Source organism: Micromys minutus (genome assembly GCF_963924665.1).
Source record: "Micromys minutus genome assembly, chromosome: 16".
Lineage (NCBI taxonomy): Eukaryota > Metazoa > Chordata > Mammalia > Rodentia > Muridae > Micromys > Micromys minutus.
In genome coordinates this window covers 17326809-17347478 of record NC_137985.1, presented here as the reverse complement: position 1 = coordinate 17347478, position 20670 = coordinate 17326809, and the positions used below count along the sequence as shown (strand labels likewise).

Below are 20670 nucleotides of genomic sequence, written 5' to 3'. Positions count from 1 at the left end.
TGTGTGCAATACACATGCAGACCAAATATTCCTACACACAAAATTAAATCTAAAAAAGGATATTAAGCAGAAGCTGGGGGTGGCAGTATACACCTTTAACCCCTTTGACCCAGTACTGTCCTTTTTAAAACAATACTTTTATTGACAATCTGAGAACACCATACAGCAGATAATGATTGTATCAATTCTTCTTCCTTCCCCAGGCCTTGAACTTTTGATCCTCTGCCTCTCAAGTAGCTGGAATCACAGGACTAGGAAGCCACTTATCCAGCTCAAAAAGGTTTTGTCTATGTGTATAAGGCTCCTGCAGAGGCAGGTGGATCTGTGAGTTCAAGGTCAACCTGGACTACATAGAGAGTTCCAGGACAGCCAGGGCTGCAGAGAGACCCTGTTTCAAAAACAAACAACCCCCCCAAAAAACTAAACACACAAACAAAAAAGGGGTGGGAATGCCACCCTGTGGTGGGGCCCTGGCTTAGTACTGAGGCAGGGGAGTGGGGAGCAGGATGGGAGTAGACTGTTTTGGATCTTTGGGACACAATGAAAAAACCAAGTCATGCAAGATGTCCTTTGACCATCACACACACACACACACACACACACTCACAGTAACACATGCACACCACACTGGTACATGCAAGCATGAGCACACATAAATAAATGTAATAAAGGTTCCAGTGTATGTGCACATGAATGCCTAGTGTGTGCACGAGGCTCATCCATCCCAGGCTCCAAGAGGAGTCTTTTAGTGGGTTCTGAATCACTGAACATTGCAATGATTTATCCTGCTTTGCTGGAGAGCACACTCTGAGACACATCTCCCCATCTTTCCCTCTTCCCCAGGAAGGAGGTGTTCTTACCTGTTGTAAATGGGTCCTTTGAAGGTGGGGTCGTATTTCTGAGGCGTCCCTGAAAGCCAATAGGATTAAGTAGGATGAGAAAATGACACAGCCAGCACAGCAGAAGCTGGAGACCCAGGGTCCCCTAAACCATAAGGAGCTCTGAGTCGTATCTGCATCCTACCAACAGGGGACTACACCCAAGCTCCGAGGTCATCAGAGACCATTTTCCCTGGGGGTGACCAGCTGATTCCTCAGCCTGCTGTCACAAGGAAAATGCTTGAAAGCGCTTACAATGACCAGAGCAAACAACATAAAGCCCACTGTGGAGAGGTACAGGTGTTCTGGGAATGCGTGCCCGCCAGGTCCGCGGTAGGGAAGAGTGGAACGGTGTCTGAGGCAGCTGTGGGAACCACTGAGGTGATGGGAGCTAGCATGGGCCAAAGGGGGACTGCGACTCAAGTGCAATCCCTCTCACTTCCCTTTGGCAACCTTCCTTGCCAGACCACGGTCCCCCGCTGCTGCCCCTGGGGTGCCTAAGGAGAGCTCGCGTACCGTGCTTCCCGTAGTAATGCTGCGAATCCTTCCCCATTCCTTCGGTGCAGCCCGGACGGCGCCCGGACGGTCCCAAGCCCTCCCAGACAGAGCCGCCACCCGCTGCAGCTGCTCCAGGACGGCCCAAACCGGTCAGACGGGCCCCAGCCAAAGAACCAAGGGGAGGGACCATCCAGGGGGCAGGGCTGGGTGGGGCCGCAGCTGCTACTGCCATTCATTGGCAGGCCAGATTTAGCCCTCCCTGCCCCCCACCTTGCCCCAGCCCCCACGCAGGAGCCAGAGGTAGCTCTGGTCTTGTCCTCCATCCACCCACCTTCCTCCTACCCACGAGGCAATGCATCCAGGGACACTTCTCAATTCTAAAATGTCATCCCAGACTCTTCCACCCTGCAGGACGGAAACTGAGGAACAGGGAAGAAGGAAAACAGCAGACACCAAAGAAAAAAAACATTTGGGCTAACACTCAAATAAAAGGATGAATAAGAGGGTTGATCAGCCCTTTATTTATTTATCTATTTATTGAGTCTCATATAGCTTAGGCTGGCATACAACTCACTGTTCAGCCAAGCATAAGCTTAACCTACCATCTTTGTGTCTACCTCCCCAGTGCTGGGATGAAATAGGCAGTTTATAGGTGATGCGGATGGAGCCTAGAGCTTCTCACCTATCAGGCAAACAATGAACCAGCTACAGCTCTAACCTTTATTCCAGATGGGACGTTTGTTTGTAACCAACGCTCACTGCGTAGTCCAGGCTGGCCTGAGATTCACTGTCCCCCCGACCCTTGCAGCAGTTAGCTGCCCAAGTCCAACCCTGTTAAAAGTTTGGATTTACTGATTTATGTTCAGGTTTCTCTAGTTTATTCTAGATGTAGGAGTATGTGCCTGTATGCGCACACTAGGAGTGTGTGCCTGTATGTGCACATGTGCTCTATGTGTATGCCATGCCTGGTGCCCACTGAAGTCAGAAGAAGGCATCAGATTCTCGGGAGCTGGAGTTACAGATTGTTTAAGCCACACCACCATGTGGGTACTGGAAACCCAACCCAGGTCCTTTACAAAAGGAGCAGCAAGCACTCTTAACCACTGAGCTACCTAAGTGGTTTATTTTGAGACAGGGTCTTACTACATAGCCTTGACTGGTCTCTAACTCTCAAGGATTCACCTGCTTTGACCTCCAACAGGCCAACTTGGTGCATGCATATATAAATAAATATATATAATTTGCTATTTATGTGTATATATGTATATGGGTTGGTTGGGTAATTTGCACATATCTAAGAGGTCAGCGTTGCCAATCTCTGAAAACAAGAAAAATCTGGCTAGACCAAATGTGAGATCAAGTTCAAGGCGAGTCTGGGATACAAAGTCTGGGTCTCACAACTACAGCCACAGAAAACACCAATCCTGGAACAGGAGGCCAGGGGGAAGCAGCTGGCATTGGGGCTTAAGGTTGCAAAAGTGAAAACTTCTAGTTCTCGGGAGAGTTAGTTGTGTCAAATGATGGTTTGCTGGTGCTAAAGCAAACACGTGAAAGACTGTTTTCCTTAAGCAGAAACACCTGAAAGGGTGCTTGATGGAGTATAAACATGGCCTCACAGAGCACGGGAGGTGAGCACTGAGCTTTGGTTTGGTTACTCTGCCTTGACGTACTAACAACTCACATGTATTGGTTCGCCTTACATAGTGTTGTTGAGCTCAACTTGTGTTAATGCCACACACACACACACACACACACACACAAAGTGGTTCCTGCAATAGCTCGCTGCCTCTGCAGTGTGTGCCTGCTGAAAGGACTGGACGGTGGCTGCTGGTTTGTGCCTGTGTCTGTCTGCCTAGAGGACTGGTCTGCAGCTTCTGAGTTGTGTTTGGTGTTTGCTACGGGACTGAACTGCTGTCAAATAAGATCAAACTTGCCCCAAAGAACTACTGTCGAACAGGTCCACTTTCCCCACAACCTAATAACTTTTCTCTTCCACTACCTCTGCTGGGTGGTGGGCTAGAGGAAAAGTTGAGCCCTTATTAAAAGTAGGTTACAAAACATTCTTGCTTACAGTCAGTGTTCAGTCAATGTAGGGGCCAGCAGCAGGTGTCGGTGAGGGGCATACAGCTGGGGTAACTTTATACAGTTGGCATAAAGGTATATACACACAAATTTAAGTATATTGTACATTCCCATGAGGGTATGTAATCCACCAGGAAGTATACTGAGAAAACAGGTATCCAGTTGGTGTGATGTGTACACCACCCCAGGTGTACACATGAGGACATGTAATGTGTGCATGGTGAGAGTCACACTGTACCTTCAGAACTACTACACACACTCAAACCAACCACCAAACCACACTGGGGCATGGCTCAGAGGTGCAACACTATTAGAATTCCCCAGTGAAGGACAGGGGCGGGGGTGACTCCATGGTAGATTCCCCCCAGTGAGGGGCTGGGGGCATGGCTCAGTGGTTCAACTTACTGCTTAAGATTTAAAAGCACTGAGCACCCTCACACAAAAACCACTAATACTTAGAGCTTCCAAGCCCAGTACACCCAACAAGGCTCTGCTCTCTAATCAGTTGTCCTTAGAAAAAGGCCACCTCCCCTCCTGAGGCTCACTGTAAGGAAGCCTTGACTGACCCCTAAGCCACAGATTTCAACAAACAGGCGGGGCCAAAAGCTTCAAGCCACGGCTGAGCCTGACCAGAACTCCCAAAGAAACTCTGTTTCCAAAAGCCTCCGCGGCCCTCACGCCAGCTGGTCACACCTCGCCTGGATTTAGCAGTGGACAGAGTAGATTTGGTCCTAGGCAACAACCAGCTTCTGTTCTCAGCTAGACAGTTCCTTGAGGACAGTCAAACCAAGCGGTTGCCCTACACCACATCCTCAATGACAGCCCTCTAAGGCCTCCCTCTCATGGGCTCACCTGACCCCACAACTCTTCACAGAGGCCTCAAGTTCACCTTATCCCTGTCAAGGTCATATGCAAATCTCTGTCTCTCGGCTAGAACCAGCAGGGTGTAGCCCAATGAGCCTTGCTTCATATTCAGTTCCTTTGAGACAGAGTGCTTAGTAGCTTGAGTTCTGTAAAGCCTTAGGTTCAATCCAATCCCTAGCAAACTCTTTCCCCTAAATGCTGGGTTTGGTGGCCTACAGCTATATTCTACAGCAATGGTACCCATTGCCCGAGAAGCTGAGGCAGGAGGAATGCCTTGAGTTGAGGCCACCCTGAGTTTCATAGCTAAATCCTGGCTAAAAAAATAAAGAAATAAATGTAAACACTTGGGGCTGGAGAAATGGCTCAGTGGTTAAGACACCCTCTTCCTACTTCTAAGGGAACTATGCAGAAATATGATGAACATATATGCAGGCACTCACACATCCACATAAACCACATAAAAGTAAATAAATACTTTAAAAACTTTTTATGTGTATTTATTTATGGAGAGGAGGTGTTCAAGGCACAGTTTCTTTTTGTAGCCCTAGTTATCTTGGAACTCAGAGATCAGCTTATCTTTGCCTCCAAATTCTGGAATTAAAGGCATACACCACCACCGCCTGGCTATGTTTTAAACATTTTAAAACCCTGTGCAGACCACCGTGGCACACATTTGTAATCCCAGCAGTCTGGGGTTAAGAGCCAAGTGGACCTCCTGAGTTCTGGACCAACCTGGTCTACATAGGCAGTCAGTGCTACACAGTGAGACAATGTTAAAAAAAAAAAAAAATCGGGAGCTGGAGAGATGGCTCAGCGGTTAAGAGCACTGGCTGCTCTTCCAGAGGTCCTGAGTTCAATCCCCAGCAACCACATGGTGGCTCACAACCATCTGTAATGATTTCTGATGCCTTCTTCTGGTGTGTATATATAAGACAGCTACAGTGAACTCATATACACAAATAAAATAAATTTTTAAAAAATTGAAAAGAAAAACAAAACAAAACAGAAACCAAACCAGGAGTTTAAAGCTGGCCCCATGTCCCACACCTGTGACCCAGCATTAAGAAGGTGCCCTGCAGAAGATTCCCAGTTCATAGCTGGCCTCAGCTACGCAGTAAACTGAGGGCCTACTACATAATAACAGAAGGTGAGCCTCAGCTACAAACTTTCAGTCCACAGATAAAGCAAAAGTCTGTAAGTCAGCATACTTGATATGTAAGTGGAAGACAATAAATTTAACCTTGCCCTGACTCAGAGGCAACAAATTCCACAAGAATTAATCATGCTACTATAGAAAACCTCAAACTATTTGAAGCATGAAGAAACAGCAGTGTCTCTGACAGGAAGGCTGGCAGGCTGTGGAGAAAAGATGAGGGAGTATTTGATGATTCTAGTGTCCACTGGGATCCCTGGCCCAGGGGACAGCCACATGAAGAGAGGCGCTGTTTCAACCCTCTTTACGTGGGGAACCCGTCCCTGCCAGCCCTGGTTTAGGTTTGATGGGCAGGAGGGAACCACTGAAAGTCACTGAGCAGCAGCAAAGGCCTGTTGAGGGAAGGAAACCATCTATGTTGTCTAGAAGCTGACAGCTCTCAGCTACAGAAAGATAGAACTTGGATTAACCTTCAGATAGAATTTAGATTGCAGGGGGCGGTGAAATGGCTCAAAAGATACAGGTTCTTGCTGCAGAGGCCGATGGTCCGAGTTCCATCTCCAGGCCCCACATATTGAAGACAAAGAACTGACTCCTGCAGGTTAGCCTCTGACCTCTGACCTCCGTGTGATGCCATGAAATACGTCTCACATACACATAATAGATAAATGTAATTTACACACACACACACACACACACACACACACACACAACCAGTCCTTCAAATGGCACAGAAATGGCACCAAGAAACCCCCAGTCACAGAAATACAGATCTCTTAAGGGAGTCGACCCCAAGTTCCTGAGGAACATGCACTATGCCGAGAAGCACAAGAAAGGCCTGAAGAAGATGTAGGCCAGCAACGCAAAGGCAGTGCGTGCACACAGAGGCCATCAAGGCCCTTGTGAAGAACTGAGGCCATCAAGCCCAACATACCAAAGGGCTCCAGCTGCAAACTCAGCCGTCTGGCTTTCATCGCTCACCCCAAGCTTGAAAAGAGGATTTGAAGCTACATGGCCAAGGGTCGTAGGCTCGGCCAACCAAAGCCCAAGGTTCAAACAGAGGCAGGGGCCAAAGCTCCAGCTCGGGCTCCCACAGGTGCCCAGGCTCCTGTGAAGGCTCCTGCCACTGTGAAGACAGCCGGCCTGCTGTGACACACCCACCTCACACTATTGCACCCGTGTCCTGTGCTGTTTTTACAAATAAACTTGAAGCAAGATTTAAAAAAAAAAAAAAATTGTAGAGAAGGCACTGGGATGGGCTTGGCTCCAGCCTGGCACTGAGACCTCTAGGGAAAATCCGAGAACATTGCCGGCACAGTCTGATGGGTTCCAGTAGCCCTCATTAAGCTCAGCTGCTTGGGGATGAGAGAGGAGAGGAAGCTTGCAAGAGTTTCTCATCATGGAGGCTGATTCACCCTCCGCAGGATGGGAAAGGGTTGGGTTTTGCAACCACAAAACCAGACAAAGTTAACAGAGCTGAATTCGTGAGTGGGGAGGGGAAGGGGCTAAAGCCCCTATCTAGGAGGCGTGAAGTCCTTTTCCACTCCTGGGGCTGAATACACTCGTGCTCTGCACATCACCTCTACCTTGGGAAATAGAGGCAGGAGAATGGGAAGTGTAAGGTCCCTGACTGGGACTACAGCTAAATGGGTAAGAGCATTTGATCCGTAAGCACGAGGACCCAGGTATGAATTCCAGGCAGGAATCCATTTAGAGTCACTTAGCTGGGCGTAATGGCTATGCCTTTAGTCCCAGCACTTGGGAGATAGGAGCAGGTGGATCTGTGTAAGTTCAAAGCCAGCTTGATCTTACAGAGTTCCAGGACAGGCAGGGATACACAGAGAAACCCTGGGGTGAGGGATGGAGAAGAACAACATTAACAAACTGAGGTCTTACTGTGTGTGTAGCAGCCTCCAAGACTAGAAACATTCTATCCTGCAGGGAGGCAAAGAACAACAAAGTAGCTTCAGGAAGTCCCTGAAACTGACCAGATTCACTATACCCTCTCTGCCAAAGTAAAGAATAAAAGCTGAGAGTCCCTCTTCAAGGAGATGAAACTGAGTCAAGAAGATTCAGAGATGTGAAAAAACTACAAAGTCTCCCTGACAAAAAGAACTGTCTGGAAAAGGTTTAGACCAACTGAGGAACCTGGAAAGATCACCCTCCAAGCTATTGAGCTGCCTGCAGGCTGTGCATGTGCTCCAGATTCCCAGCTTTGGGAGCTGTCGCCCATGCTGGGGTGGGCTTTGGTGACATAGCGGTTTCGAGTCACTTTCTTGTAACTCCACACCCGTTATTCCTGTAAGTAACCCCAGTAAAAGCCATGGTTCACCAAGTTGGATTTTGGTGGTATCCGCTGCACTTTGGTCTGTTGTGGGTTCCCTATATGGGGTAAGTGAACAAGTGTGTTTCGTTTCCTCAGGAAATGTTGTCAAACAATGGGCATAAACCAGACACGGTGGCACCCACATTTAATCTCAACAAGTTCCAGGTCTGCCAGCACTGCATAGTTAGACCCTGAAGAAAAAAAAAAAAAGAGCTGGGTGGCGGTGGCTCATGCCCTAATCACAGCACTCAAGAGACAGAATCAGGCAGATCTCTATGAGGCCAGCCTAGTCTACAGAGTGAGTTTCAGGACAGCCAGGGTTACACAGAGAAACCCTGTCTCAAGAAACAAAAAACAAAAAAACCCAACCCAACCCAAACAAACAAAAGGCAGAGAGTAGCGGAAGACAAGGTCCCCAGTACTCTGCTCTCAAGTGCTCACACACACACACAGGAAAAGGCCTGGTGAGACGGGCCGGAGGCGCAGAGGCCGGGGCAGAGGCTGCTGTCCTGAAAATCACTATATAGATCAGGCTAACTGCAAATTCACAGGGATCCTCCGGTCTCTGCCTCATGAGTGCTGGGATTAAAGGCTTGTCCATCATGATAATTTTTTCCAAAATCTGCCTGAGCTACATGAGATTTTGTCACAATAAAACAACAAGATGGGGACTAGATACATGGTTCAGCCATTAAGAGCTCAAACAGCTCTTACAGAAGAAGACCTGAGTTCCTATAACTGTAGCTCTGGGGATCAAACACCTCTAGCCTCCTCTGGGAGGAGGACCATGCTCACTTGTGCAAGTGAAGGTGCATGCATTTGTGTTCTCTCTCTCTCTCTCTCTCTCTCTCTCTCTCTCTCTCTCTCTCTCTCTCTCACACACACACACACACACACACACACATGGGGGTGGTGAGGAAAGACAAAATTAGAAAAGCAAAAGCTAACTTAAGCGGGATCTCACTTGACAGAAAGTTAAACTGAGGCCACTTGGTTAATCCACACAGCCGGTGACCAACATAGCACCACAGTTGAGACTGACAACCAAGCCCTCCAGGGCTAATCTGGCCAGTTCTCTGGTAGTTCCTTTGTGTGGGAGTTGGAATGCAGTCTGTGCCCTCCCCAGCTACAATCCTCACTGGGAGATATTAAGACAAAGACTAGCTGTACACAGTGGACCCTTTGGGAGATGATTCGGAAAAGGGACTTTTGTCTTGTGGTTGAGCCCTGGTGGCTTTATAATAGAGCTGGGTCTGTGACATGAGCCTGTCATCCTTACTATTATGGAAGCTGAGAGCAGAGTATGACAAATTCAAACACAGAAAGGGTGAAAGGCCACCCTAATGCAGTGCCACGTGACCATCTGCCTCAAGCGCCTGTTACCCTCCCCACGTGACTGTACCTTGAAGTGTGAGACACAATAAACCATTTCTCCTTATAGCCCACCACCCAAAAGGTCAGCTTGAGCGTGACTAGCAGAATCCTGGCTGAGGATCCACTATTGAGGGGCTGGGGGCGTGGCTCAGTGGGAGAGCACTTGCCTGGTAGCCCTGTGATAGCCAACTTTGTCAATCTGACACAAGCTAGGGTCATCTAAGAGGGACCCCAATTGAGAAAATAAATGCCTCTGTGATGTCTATTTTTGTTTGTCAACTTGACTACATCTGGAACTAAAACCCAAAACTGGAGGGCACATCTGTGAAGAGTTTCTGCCTAATTTGAAGTAGGAAGAGCCACTTCTACTCCTCATCATTCATGTAGGAAGACACCTTTAATCCAGACGTTTTATACAGATCTAACCTGGGCCACACCTTCAGCAGGAAGCCTATAGAAGGATGTGGAAGAAGGGATCTTTTGCACCTGGCCTGCCTGCCCTGGCCTTTCGAGCAAGTCCATTCCTTAACTAGCCTACTTTGTCAGGATCGCAGCACACACTGCAGACCAGCTGAGACATCCAGCCTCGTGGACTGAGCTACTAGATTCTCGGACTTTCCATTCATAGCCAGCCAGCCATTGTTGGATTGGCTGGACTGCAGCCTGTAAATCATTCTTATAAATACCTATGGTGGTTTAGATATGCCTGACTCAGGGAGTGGCACTACAAGGAGGTGTGGCCTTATTGGAGAAACTGTCACTGTGGGGGTGGGCTTTGAGACCCTCCTCTTTCTGGCAGCTTTGAGTTCAAGATGTTGAACTTTCATTTCCTCCTGCACCATGCCTGCCTGGATGCTGCCATGCCTCCACCTTGATGATACTGGACAGATCCTCTGACCTATAAGCCAGCCCCAATTAATGTCCTTATAAGAGTTGCCTTGGTCATGGTGTCTGCTCACAGCAATGGAAATCCTAACTAAGGTAATACCTTAGATAGATAGATAGATAGATAGATAGATAGATAGATAGATAGATAGATAGATAGATAGACAGACAGATAGGCAGATTCATTCTATAAGCTCTGCTACTCTAGACTCTAGAAAATTCTAATTAATACAGCCTCCATAAGATCTGGTTATAGCCTGTCCCCTGCTCCAAAACGGGGTCTCTGTGTAGCCCTTGAACTCATAGAGATTCACTGCCTCGGAGTGTTAGGAGGGTATTTTCTTAATTAGTGATTGATGGGGGAGGGCCCAGCCCATTATGAGTGGTGCCACCTCTGGGCTAGTTGGACCTGGGTTCTATAAGAAAACAGGCTGAGCAAGCCATAGGAGAGCAAACCAGTAAGCAGCACCCCTCCATGGCCTCTGCTTCAACTCCTGCCTCCAGATTCCTGCCTAGTTTGAGTTCCTGACTTGGCTTCCAAATAAAACTCTTTCCTCCCCAAGTTGTTTTTGGTCACAGTGTTTGATTAAGGCAATGGTAACCCTAACTAAGACAATGCCCCAGTGTGGTATAGGGGTGTGGCTCAGTGGTAGAACTCCTGCCTAGAATCATCAGTGAGGGACTAAAGGCATGGCTCTAAGGAAGAGCATTTGCCTCCCATGTCAGTGGCCCTGAGTTCCATCCCTACCATGGGGAAACACACACAGGCTCACTGACTCTCAGCCCTTGCCTCAGATTTCTTCTAGCAAGAAAATCATCACCAGAAAAACCCTGTGACCTTGGCTCAAACTGGAAGCTAACTCTCTCTCTCTCTCTCTCTCTCTCTCTCTTTTAATTTTTTTTTATAACTTACATAGTCTACACCATGGAGTTAAGAGCAAAAGAATCCAACCAGACCCAGATGCAGGACAAGGAAGTGGGGTCGTGGAGGGGGGAAGGGCAAGGCATCTGGACTGTGAAGTCAGCCGAGGGAGGTCCAGCCAAGCTGGGCATGAGGGCTCATCTACACAGTGGGAGTGGGAGATAAGGGAACCAACACAGGCAGTGTGCCAGGATGCTTTTGCCGGGACATCAAGTGGCAGCCTGCCCCCACAACTTCCAAATACTAAGTCAAGGGCTCCAGTGTCCAAAGCCTGGCCTATACAGTCCCTGCCTTCCCAGAAGTCTGGGCCTGGCCCAGAGAGATTCTGACAAGAATTTGGGGGCAGTGCCCATCAGTGAAGGGATAAAGAGAGTTGGGCCTGTTAGCTGATGCCTGTAATTCTTCCAGCACTCAGATAATAGAGCCAGGAGATGGTAAAATTGAGACCAGCTGAGGCTGCAGAGTGAATTCTAGACCAGCCTGAGTCTACCTCTAAAAATAAATTAATAAATTAAATTAAATAATGTATAAATTAATTAGTTAAAAACTGGGCATAGGGGCACACACCTTTCATCCCAGCACATGGGAGGCAAAGACAGGCAGATCTCTCTTGAGGCCAGCCTGGTTATATATTGAGTACCAGGACACTCAGAGTTAAGTAGAGAGACCCTGTCTCAGAAAATGAATGAATGAATGAATGAATAAATATAAGAGCTCACAGGTATCACTGGTGGAGCCCTGGCTTTGTGGGAAACTTGAGAAACCTGGGTTCTTCCTCAGCATCACATCAACTGAGCAGGGTAGCACACTTCTGTCATCCCAGCCTTCAGGCAAGTCAGGAGTTCAAAGCAAGTCCTAGACTTTCAACGGAGTCTGAACCTGAGTGTGAGGGTAACCTGGGCTACTAGAGACCCTGTCATAAGCACATGAGACACTTTAGTACAAACTAAAACAAAACAAAACAAAACAAAACAAAAATAGTCCAAAGATGGAGAGGAAGAAACCACTTTTACCCTCACTTCCTCTGCTAGGCAAGTTCCCCTTTCTCTTCAGATGCTGTCTGTAGGCCACAGACCAAGCACATCTGTAACCCACTGTCTCCTAAGCTCCATGTGTTTGGTGCCCGGATGAACCACAGGAACGTTCACTGTCTTTGAGTTTCACCCACACCCCAGTCTCATCACCCACACTATTGCCTCCTGGCTTCCTCCCCAGCAAGGCTAACTCCTTCTTGGATAAGGCTACAAAGTAATCTAAGTTCGTTTAAATTAGACCTATTTCCTTTTATTTTACCTGCGTGTCTTGCCTGCCTGTATCTCTGTGCACAATAGGCCGGCCTGGTGCCTGCAAAGGTCAGAGGAGAGAACCAGGTCCCCTGGGACTGAAGTTAATGATGGTTGTGAGCCACCACCTGGGTTCTGGGAAAGGAAGAGTCCTCTGCAAGAACAGCCAGTGCTCTTAACCACTGAAGCATCCCTCCCTCCAGCCCTGCTACACTGTATTTCACTGAGCATCGCTTTTACAGAGAACCCTTTTCCAGACTGTGGCTCAAACCAAGGTGTAACTCCAGTTCCAGGGGACCCGACACCTTCTCCTGACTTCTGCACCCACACAGTGCAGACATGCATTCAGGCAAAACATCCATACATATAAAACTAAAATCATAAGTCTAAAAAGATACAGATGTGGAAGAGTCCTGGAGAAATGGCTTAGTAGGCAAAAACCTTGGTTGAAAGCCTAAGGAGCTGAGACCCCAGCACCCACATAAAAGCTGGGGGTAAAAACTGTAACAGGCTTAGGCACAGACACTGTCTGAAACATAGTGTGAGAGTTGAAAGACACAGCAAACTTGCTGCCAAGCTGGTGCCATCAGCACCATCCTCGAGACTCACATTGTTGAAGGAGAGACTCCCACAGCTGTCTCACACAAACACAATAAATGGGTAAATGTATTTTTAAAAACTTAACAAAAGTGGCTGGGCAGTGGTGGCACATGCCTTTAATCTCAGCACTAGAAAGGCAGAGGCAGGCAGATCTCTGTGAGTTCGAGCCCAGCCTGGTGTACAGAGCAAGCACCAAAACAGCTAGGGCCACACAGAAAGAGAAACCCTGTCTGGGAGGGTGGGGGTGGGGAAAACAACCTTATAAAAGTGTAAACCTTACATAAGGTGTCAACTTGTGGTTTCCACATATATGAACAGGATGGCACATGTGGGGCATGTGGAAGTATGTCACCAGACAAAAACTGGTGAAGTCGAGCAGATTAAGAAAGCCTGGCAATTCTCACACTTGAGAATGGTAGGCATTTGAATTTGTTCCCAACCCGGTTCCTGTCTTGGGGCATGTGACCATGACACTGCACATGGAGGACCATGTAGCATAGAACCCAGAGTTCTCCGTGTTAATGAGGCTTTAACCAATAAGCTTCCCTTCCCAGACATTCCTTCCTGCAAAAGATAAGTAATCTCTGGTCCACCCTGAGTAAACCCTGAGTTTCCACGATGAATGAATAAACAGTTTGGTCATGCAAGGACTGTCTTTCTCATCAAGAACCTCCATGGGAAGAAACCTTCATTACCTAGCCAAGCCACCTAAGTCTCCACAAAAGGCCCTTCCAGCACCAAGCATCCACCCCTGAGGTTCACAACGGCATCTGGATGCCCAGGAGGCTGGAAAAACTCCAGCCCCAGCCTGCACTGTCTCGCCTGGGCTGGAGCCCCCATCTCAGGCTGTGTTCCACGAGTCCGGCACCCCAAGGATGGAATGTAACCTAGTACCTCCCTGTTTTCGTCTGCCTCCACACACACCCCAAAAATTATATACACACATATCCATACATCCATATATCCACATGGGAGAATTGGTTTCTGGGGAAGGAGAGACATTTCCTCAGTGCTGTGACCATTGGTAAGGAGCTGACAGCCCTGTAAACAGTCTGTAAGGGACAAGCCCACTCTGTAAGGGACACGCCCCCACTGGATCACACACTAAGACAGGAAAGTAAGGGGACTTATGAACCTTTAAACTCAGTGCTCAGGAATGGGAGGGGGAGGGTGAATATGATGTAAATATATCAAGTGTGCTAAAGATATCATAATGGGGCTGGGCAGAAGGCTCAGTAGTTACAAACACTTTCTGAGCCCTGGCCCTCTAGAAATCACTAGGTAGAACAAGCTGGCCTAAAACTCTCAGAGATCTGCCTGCCTCTGCCTACAAGTGTGGGAACTAAAGATGTGCACCCCATACCCAGCGTTTATTTATTTTCATACATGCGCGTGTATATGGCATGTGTGCCTGAGTTTGTGTGTACCATGCGCATGGAGGGGGATGTGAGATACTGTAGAGTTGGGAGTTTTCAGTGGTTGTGTTCTGCGGTTTGGGTGCTGGGAACCAAACCGTCCTCTACCAGAGCAGTAAACACTCTCAGCTACTGAGCAGTCTAACCAGGCCAGCCACCCCCCCTTTTTTTGACACATGCTCCCATGTAGCCTAGGCTGGGCCTCAAACTCACATATACCCACCGATGAATTCTAAGCTTCCTACCCTGAGAACTGGGCACCTGGACCATGAGTGCTAGGGATCCACGTACACCTAGCAAGCGCAGTGCCAACAATAACGATCCCCAGCAAAGATGTCTGCTTGTCAGCCAAGCGTCACTGTGTGCTGCTCTGCTTTGGATTCTAGAATCTGCCTGCTCATGTCGAGGCTGGGCTAGGAGGAAGGCTGTGCCACTCAGGACGTGGGTCAGGCCCTGAGCCATTTCCCTTTCCAGTGGAGCTGCCACCTTCTTCCAGATTCTCGTTATCTACCAGGAAAGGCGCTTCCTGCCCTGCCTGCTCTGCCCTGCCCGGTCATGCCTCAGTCATGTTTCCTGATCTGCCTGTCCATTAGTTCATGGAAAAGTTACATCCCCCATGCCACCAGCCTCAGGGATATCTGAGCACACAAGGCCTTCTCACACACATATCATTGACAATGTAAGTCCAGCCAGGCATGCTGGCACATGCCTGTCACCCTTGCACTTAGAAGGCAGAGCAGTATAATAAATTGAAGGTCATCCTGGGCTAGATAGTGAGTTCAAGTCCAGCCTGCACTACATGCGATCCTGTGTTGAAAACCAAACAAGGGCTAGCCTTATGCATAATGGTGCAACCTCAGAAAGGTCACTCACTCACCCAGCCTCACAGTAAGTAAGGTCAGAACCTTAACTTTTGGCCAGGCTTTTCATCCCAGCACAGACAGAGAGGAGCAGAGAGGGGCAGAGAGGGGCAGAAAGGGGCAGAGAGGGGCAGAGAGGGCAGAGGGGTAGAGGAGGCAAAGAGGCAGGGGCAGAGGCAGGCAGATCTCTTGAGTTCAAGGCCAGTCTGGTCTACAAATAGAGTTCTAGGACAGACAGACAGTAACACCCTAAAGCCATGTCTCAAAACCCAAAAAGATCAGAACCTTGATATGAAGCTAGATCTGGGGCTAGAGGGATGGCTCAGTGGTTAAGAGCACTCACTGCTTTCCCAAAGGTCCTGAGTTCAGTTCCCAGCAACGATCTGTAATGGGATCTGATGCCCTCTTCTGGTGTGTCTGAAGACAGCTACAAGGCACTCACATAAAATAAATAAATTAACTATATAAAAAAGAAGAAGAAGCTGGATCTGTCTAAAGCCATCCTGTAACAATCCCTGAAGTCATTCCCATGGCTAACAGTAAAGAATGGGAAGCCGCTTACCACAGGGTTGGCCATTATGCCCACGAGAAAGCTGACACGGGCTACAGAGTATTATTCACATATAGGAAACCAGCGCTGCATCAGCTGTGCGTGGTGATGCACAACTATCACAGAATTTAGAGGTGAGGCAAAAGGATCAGGTTTTTCATTTTGGTCAGGAGGACTAAGTTTCAGACAAAATAAGGTCCTTCCTATAGTAAGGCCTGGTAGCCTGTAGTCCCAGCCTTGTAAGGGCTGAGGTACAAAAATGGGATGACCAAGGTCAAGGCTGTCTGAGTTACACCACAAGAACCTACCTCACAAATGTGCATGCTTGAGGCCTCGGTTCCACAAGGAAGAAAGGGAGGGAGGGAAGGAGAGAAGGTAAGAGGAAGAAGATAGATGGAAGGAAGGGAGGGAGGGAAGGAAAGAGAGAAAAAAAAAAAGAGAACAAAAAAATTCCATTTGCAAGCAGTCAAACAGGGTAGAAGCCAGGTAGAACTTCCTTCATGGGCTCCGAGTTTGGTAGAGAAAAACATGAAGCTTTCCTTCTGCCTGGAACACACTTGTCTCAACTCAGCTCACCCAGCCGGCACACTCCAACCTCCATTTCCTAAAATAGACCCAAGTGGCTCTTCCACACATAGCATGTTGTCCACTGCTCTACAACCTTGACAACCTACAATTACACGTTCATTCTCATCCTCCTCCCGTGGGCTAAGCCTTTCTCTGCTTGGCGGACTGGACTGCTGCGTTCCCCACACAGACCTTTGCCTGTGAAAGGTTCATTAAATTCTTGGGGCCTGAAACTTGGCGGGGAGGGTGTTGAGCGGCAGAGTGGGATCTAGGCTCAGACACTTGCTGAACTGAGGCCTTGGCTTCCAGTCCATGCCGCACCCTGAGCAAGCGTGTCGCCTTGAATTTCAGCCTCAGGGCTTGCAGAGGTCTTGAGCGCTGGGTTCCATCCCCACCCACACATAAACACCAGTGCTTTCTGAGCATGAGCGACACCATTGAGATTCCAGCTCTTGCTAAACACGAGCCAGGGTCCTAGCTTTCAACGCCACTGCTTACTGACCATGCTGCCATGTCCTCAGCTTCCATGCCAGGACAGCGTACAGCTCCCCTCTGCCTCTCCCCCCACGCCCCCCACCCCTGCGAAAACCACTTCCACCCTTTGGCCAAACTGAAGCTTGGGAGAATCATGATCCTTGCTCACTCTGCCCTACTCCTATTCCAAACAGACCTCAACAGCAAAGATTCCCTCAGGTGTGATACCCCAGCATACCCAGGCTCCCAGACTAAGCCTCCCACACCAGAAACAGCCAGCAGCACTCAGGAGTTGCATAGCAATCCCAGAGCCTGGGGCTTCAGAGAGGGAGACCTGGTGGTCTGGGGCTGTCAACTTCAAACTGGGAAATCTCTGAAAGGCTAGGTTCTGCTACCTTCCTTTAGGCCAGGAAGGGTGTGTCGCAGCCTCTGTTAGCCTCTGGAATCGTCTATTCTCTTTTTTTTTCTCCCCTGAGGGCACAGTCCCAAGAAAGAGGAGGAAGGCTCAGTAAGAGCCTATTTGGCTTTTCTAGTTACTTTTGAACCATTTCCGGGCCCCCCTCCCCAAGACTCTAGAGTTTAGCAGGTTCCAGGAAGTTCCCATCACACAAAGTGGTACATCAGGGGGAGGGATAGCACTCCTCTGCCATAGTCTCAAACATGCCTCTTAAGGCTTGTGGCACATTTAGGCCCAGAGAACCCAAAAATAGATAAGAGGAAGGAGGCTCATAGTTCAACACTCAGTCCGTGGGAACCCGGAGCCGGGAGGGGTGAGAAAGCTACATCTTGGCCCCACCCCCAGCTCCAAGTGGCTGAGGCCACCCTCAGGCCTTACTGTGGCCCGGGTCTCCTGTAACCCTTAAAATTTACAGGCACCTGCAACAATCAGCATAGGCAAGGAAAGTTTCAGCATTGCTTCCCCCTGCCCCCTCGTCAAAGGCACCCTCATTTCTGTCCTTCCCTGTCGCGTTGGCCACCTAATTCCAGTTATTCGGGACTATCCAACCTTGCCTCAGTTTCCCCATCTAGTCCTAAAGCTTGGGGGGTCGCACTTCTGGATGTAAATTGCAAAGATGTGGAAGGCATTGGTGTCTTAAGGAGACGGGACCTGAGGCGAGGTCGGGCCCAGTTCTTGCCCACACCCCAAGCTAAGATCGCCGCGCATCCCCTCCCCCGCCCACCATCTAATGCTTCCAGATAACGGGACCTCCAGGGGAGGAGCATGCGTCATATAAGTCCCGGCCCATCACTCGGGAAGGGAGTAAGCTTGAAGATCCCCGATAAGAGACACGGGGGACAACCCGGGTTAGAGCCAAGCGCTCCGGCTGAGCCAGCGCGGGATGTAGAGGCCTGAGGACGCGGACAGAAGGGCCTTCGTCCTGCCTGCAGCCTCGAGCGTTTTGGTTTAAGGCTCTCAGATGTCTCCCTTCCTCAAAACCCCCTCCTTCCCCTGTCAGTACAGGAGATCTACAGGCCGAAGGCTACTCCTACCATAGACTGCGTCCTTCCGATCGTCCTCCATGGCCGCAACAGAGGCCATGAGTCGCAAGCCAGCGAGACCCCAACCCAAGCGGGCGGGAGACACCGCGCGCTGCAGGCCCCGCCCTGCCCGGCTGACCCCGCCCCCCGCGCGCTCGCCTATGGCAGCCCGGTGCCTCGGGGGGCGTGGCCAGGGAGGGGCGTTGTGCCAGCCACCTTCCAGTTTCCAGTGGCTCTCTCTGAGGACTCCTCTCTGTGAACAATTAGTGTGTTGCATCTGCTTGTCAGTCATTCTTTTTGTTGTTGTTGTTTTGACTTTGTGTTTTTGTTTTTTGAGACAGGGTCTCTACACAGCCCTGGCTGTACTGGAACTCACTCGATAGACAAGGCTGGCCTCGAACTTAAGAGATCCGTCTGTCTCCGCCTCCCAAGTACTGGGATTAAATGTGTGCTCAACCACCACCCTGCAAGTCATTCTTTGTCTGGGTTTGAGCACTGACTGTGAACTAGCTGATGGAGAAAAAGTTGTCATGTGTTCATCCGATTGGCAAGAATTTGCGAGTTTGAACACAAATCAGAAGGGAATAAAGTAGGAGGAGCAGAATGTTACTTGGCAACCAGGCACGAAGGTTTACCCAATCCCAGCACTGGGGAGGCAGAAGCTGAGGATCTCCTTTAGTTCTTTGCCAACCAGGTAGGTAGGGCACATAGTAAGACCTTATCTCAACGAAGAGAAGGAAAGAAAGAAAGAAAGAAAGAAAGAAAGAAAGAAAGAAAGAAAGAAAGAAAGAAAGAAAGAAAGAAAGAAAGAAAGAAAGAAAGAAAAGAGAAAAGAAAAAGAAAAGAGGAAGGTAGGGCTGGAGAGACGGTTTCTTGGCTAAAAACACTGGCTGCTCTTCCTCAGGACCTGAGATCAGTTTCCACCACTCACATAACCCGTAACTCCAGCTCCAGAGGATCTGATGCCCTCTTCTTGCCTCCACATGTGCTGCACTCATTGTGTGCCTGGGTGCACACACATACACACGGATTTAAAAAAAAAAAAAAAAGGTCTGGAGAGATGGCTCAGTGGTTAGAGCACTGACTGTTCTTCCTGATGTCCTGAGTTCAATTCTCAGCAACACTTGGTGACTCTCAACCATCTGTAATGGGATCCAATGCCCTCTTCTGCTGTGTCTGAATACAGCTACAGTGTGCTCATATTTGTAAAGTAAATAAATATTTTTTAAAGACCATGTTTTTAAAAAAAGAAAAAAGAAAGCAGTCAAGTGGCATAAAGATAAAATCCCAGCCATGTTCATCCCAGATGGTCTCACTTGCCCTGACCCCAGAGAAGCCATTTGAAGTAAAGTCTTAGTGCCAGGTTTGATTATCACTGTGTATAATAATCATAAAAAACACACATATGCACAGACACAAACAAAAGTAAATAAATTATTCTTGAAGGTGACTTTTTAAATTGTATTGCTTTTGCTTTATGGGTATGAGTATTTGGCTACATGTGTGCATGGACTCCCTGTTCATATGATGCCCTCAGAGGCCAGAAGGCATAATAAATCCCCTGGAATTAAAATTATAAGCAATTGTAGACCATCACGTGGGTGCTGGGACTTGAACTCAGGTCTTTTACAGAAACAGCAAATATGTTTAATCAGTGAGCTACCTCTCTGTCGCAGATAGGGTCACTTTGTTATGACAAAACACTAAAAGCAACTAAAGGAGGAAAGAAAAGGTTCATCCAGTGAGGGTGGGAACCTGGAGCAGGCGCTGATGCAGAGGCCATGGAGGGGTGCTGGCTTGTGACCCATGGTTTGCTCAGCCCTTCCACATCAATCACTAAGACACTACCCTACAGGCTTGCTTGCCTACAGCTCATCTATGGAACATTTTCTGAGTTGAGATTCCCTCCTCTCTGATAACTCTAGCTTGTGTCCAGTCATAAAACTAGGCAGTACACTCATTCTACAATACAAAATAAATAATTTTTAAAGTATTTTTATTGTAGTTGTGTTATTGGGGATTTTTGTTGTTGTTGTTGTTGTTTTGTTTTGTTTTCCTCTTTGGCTATCCTGAAGCTCAAAGAGATATCCCTGCCTCTGCCTCCTGAGAGCTGGGATGAAAAAAAAATGTGCCACCACCACACAACATTTTTTTTTTTGAGACGGAGTCTCCCTGAGGTCCTAGTTGTCCTGAAAGTTGCTATGTAGATCAGACTGAGAGCGATACTCCTGCCTCTCTACCTCTGAGTGCTAGGTTTAAAGGTGTATGCCACCATATCCAACCATAAAAGGAAGTTTTGAAAATAGCTGCTGCCAGGGGCCTGGAGAGATGGCTCAGTGGTTAGAAGCACTGACTGCTCTTCCAGAGGTCCTGAGTTCAATTCCCAGCAACCACATGGTGGCTCACAACCATCTGTTAATGGGATTCAATGCCCTTTTCTGGTGTGTATCTGAAGATAGT

At 48.5% G+C, this 20670-nt stretch overlaps 1 protein-coding gene across 5 annotated transcripts in view; it reads right to left on the bottom strand.

Annotated features, from left to right (window-relative positions):
• SLC44A2 (solute carrier family 44 member 2 (CTL2 blood group)) overlaps nucleotides 1-18331 on the bottom strand; it is a 33752-nt gene extending 15421 nt beyond the window's left edge. For 3 of the 5 annotated variants that reach the window (XM_080930382.1, XM_080930383.1, XM_080930385.1), the window contains exons 1-2: nucleotides 18223-18331; nucleotides 861-909 (exon numbers count right to left, since the gene is read on the bottom strand). In XM_080930382.1, coding sequence (XP_080786508.1) covers nucleotides 861-909; nucleotides 18223-18271 — 98 coding nt within the window. In that variant the 5' untranslated portion in view covers nucleotides 18272-18331. Of the gene's footprint in view, nucleotides 1-860; nucleotides 910-1394; nucleotides 1521-18222 lie in introns of those variants that run through there. The other 2 variants (XM_080930384.1, XM_080930386.1) reach the window with 1 other exon arrangement.
• Between the last annotated feature and the right edge of the window lie 2339 nt (nucleotides 18332-20670).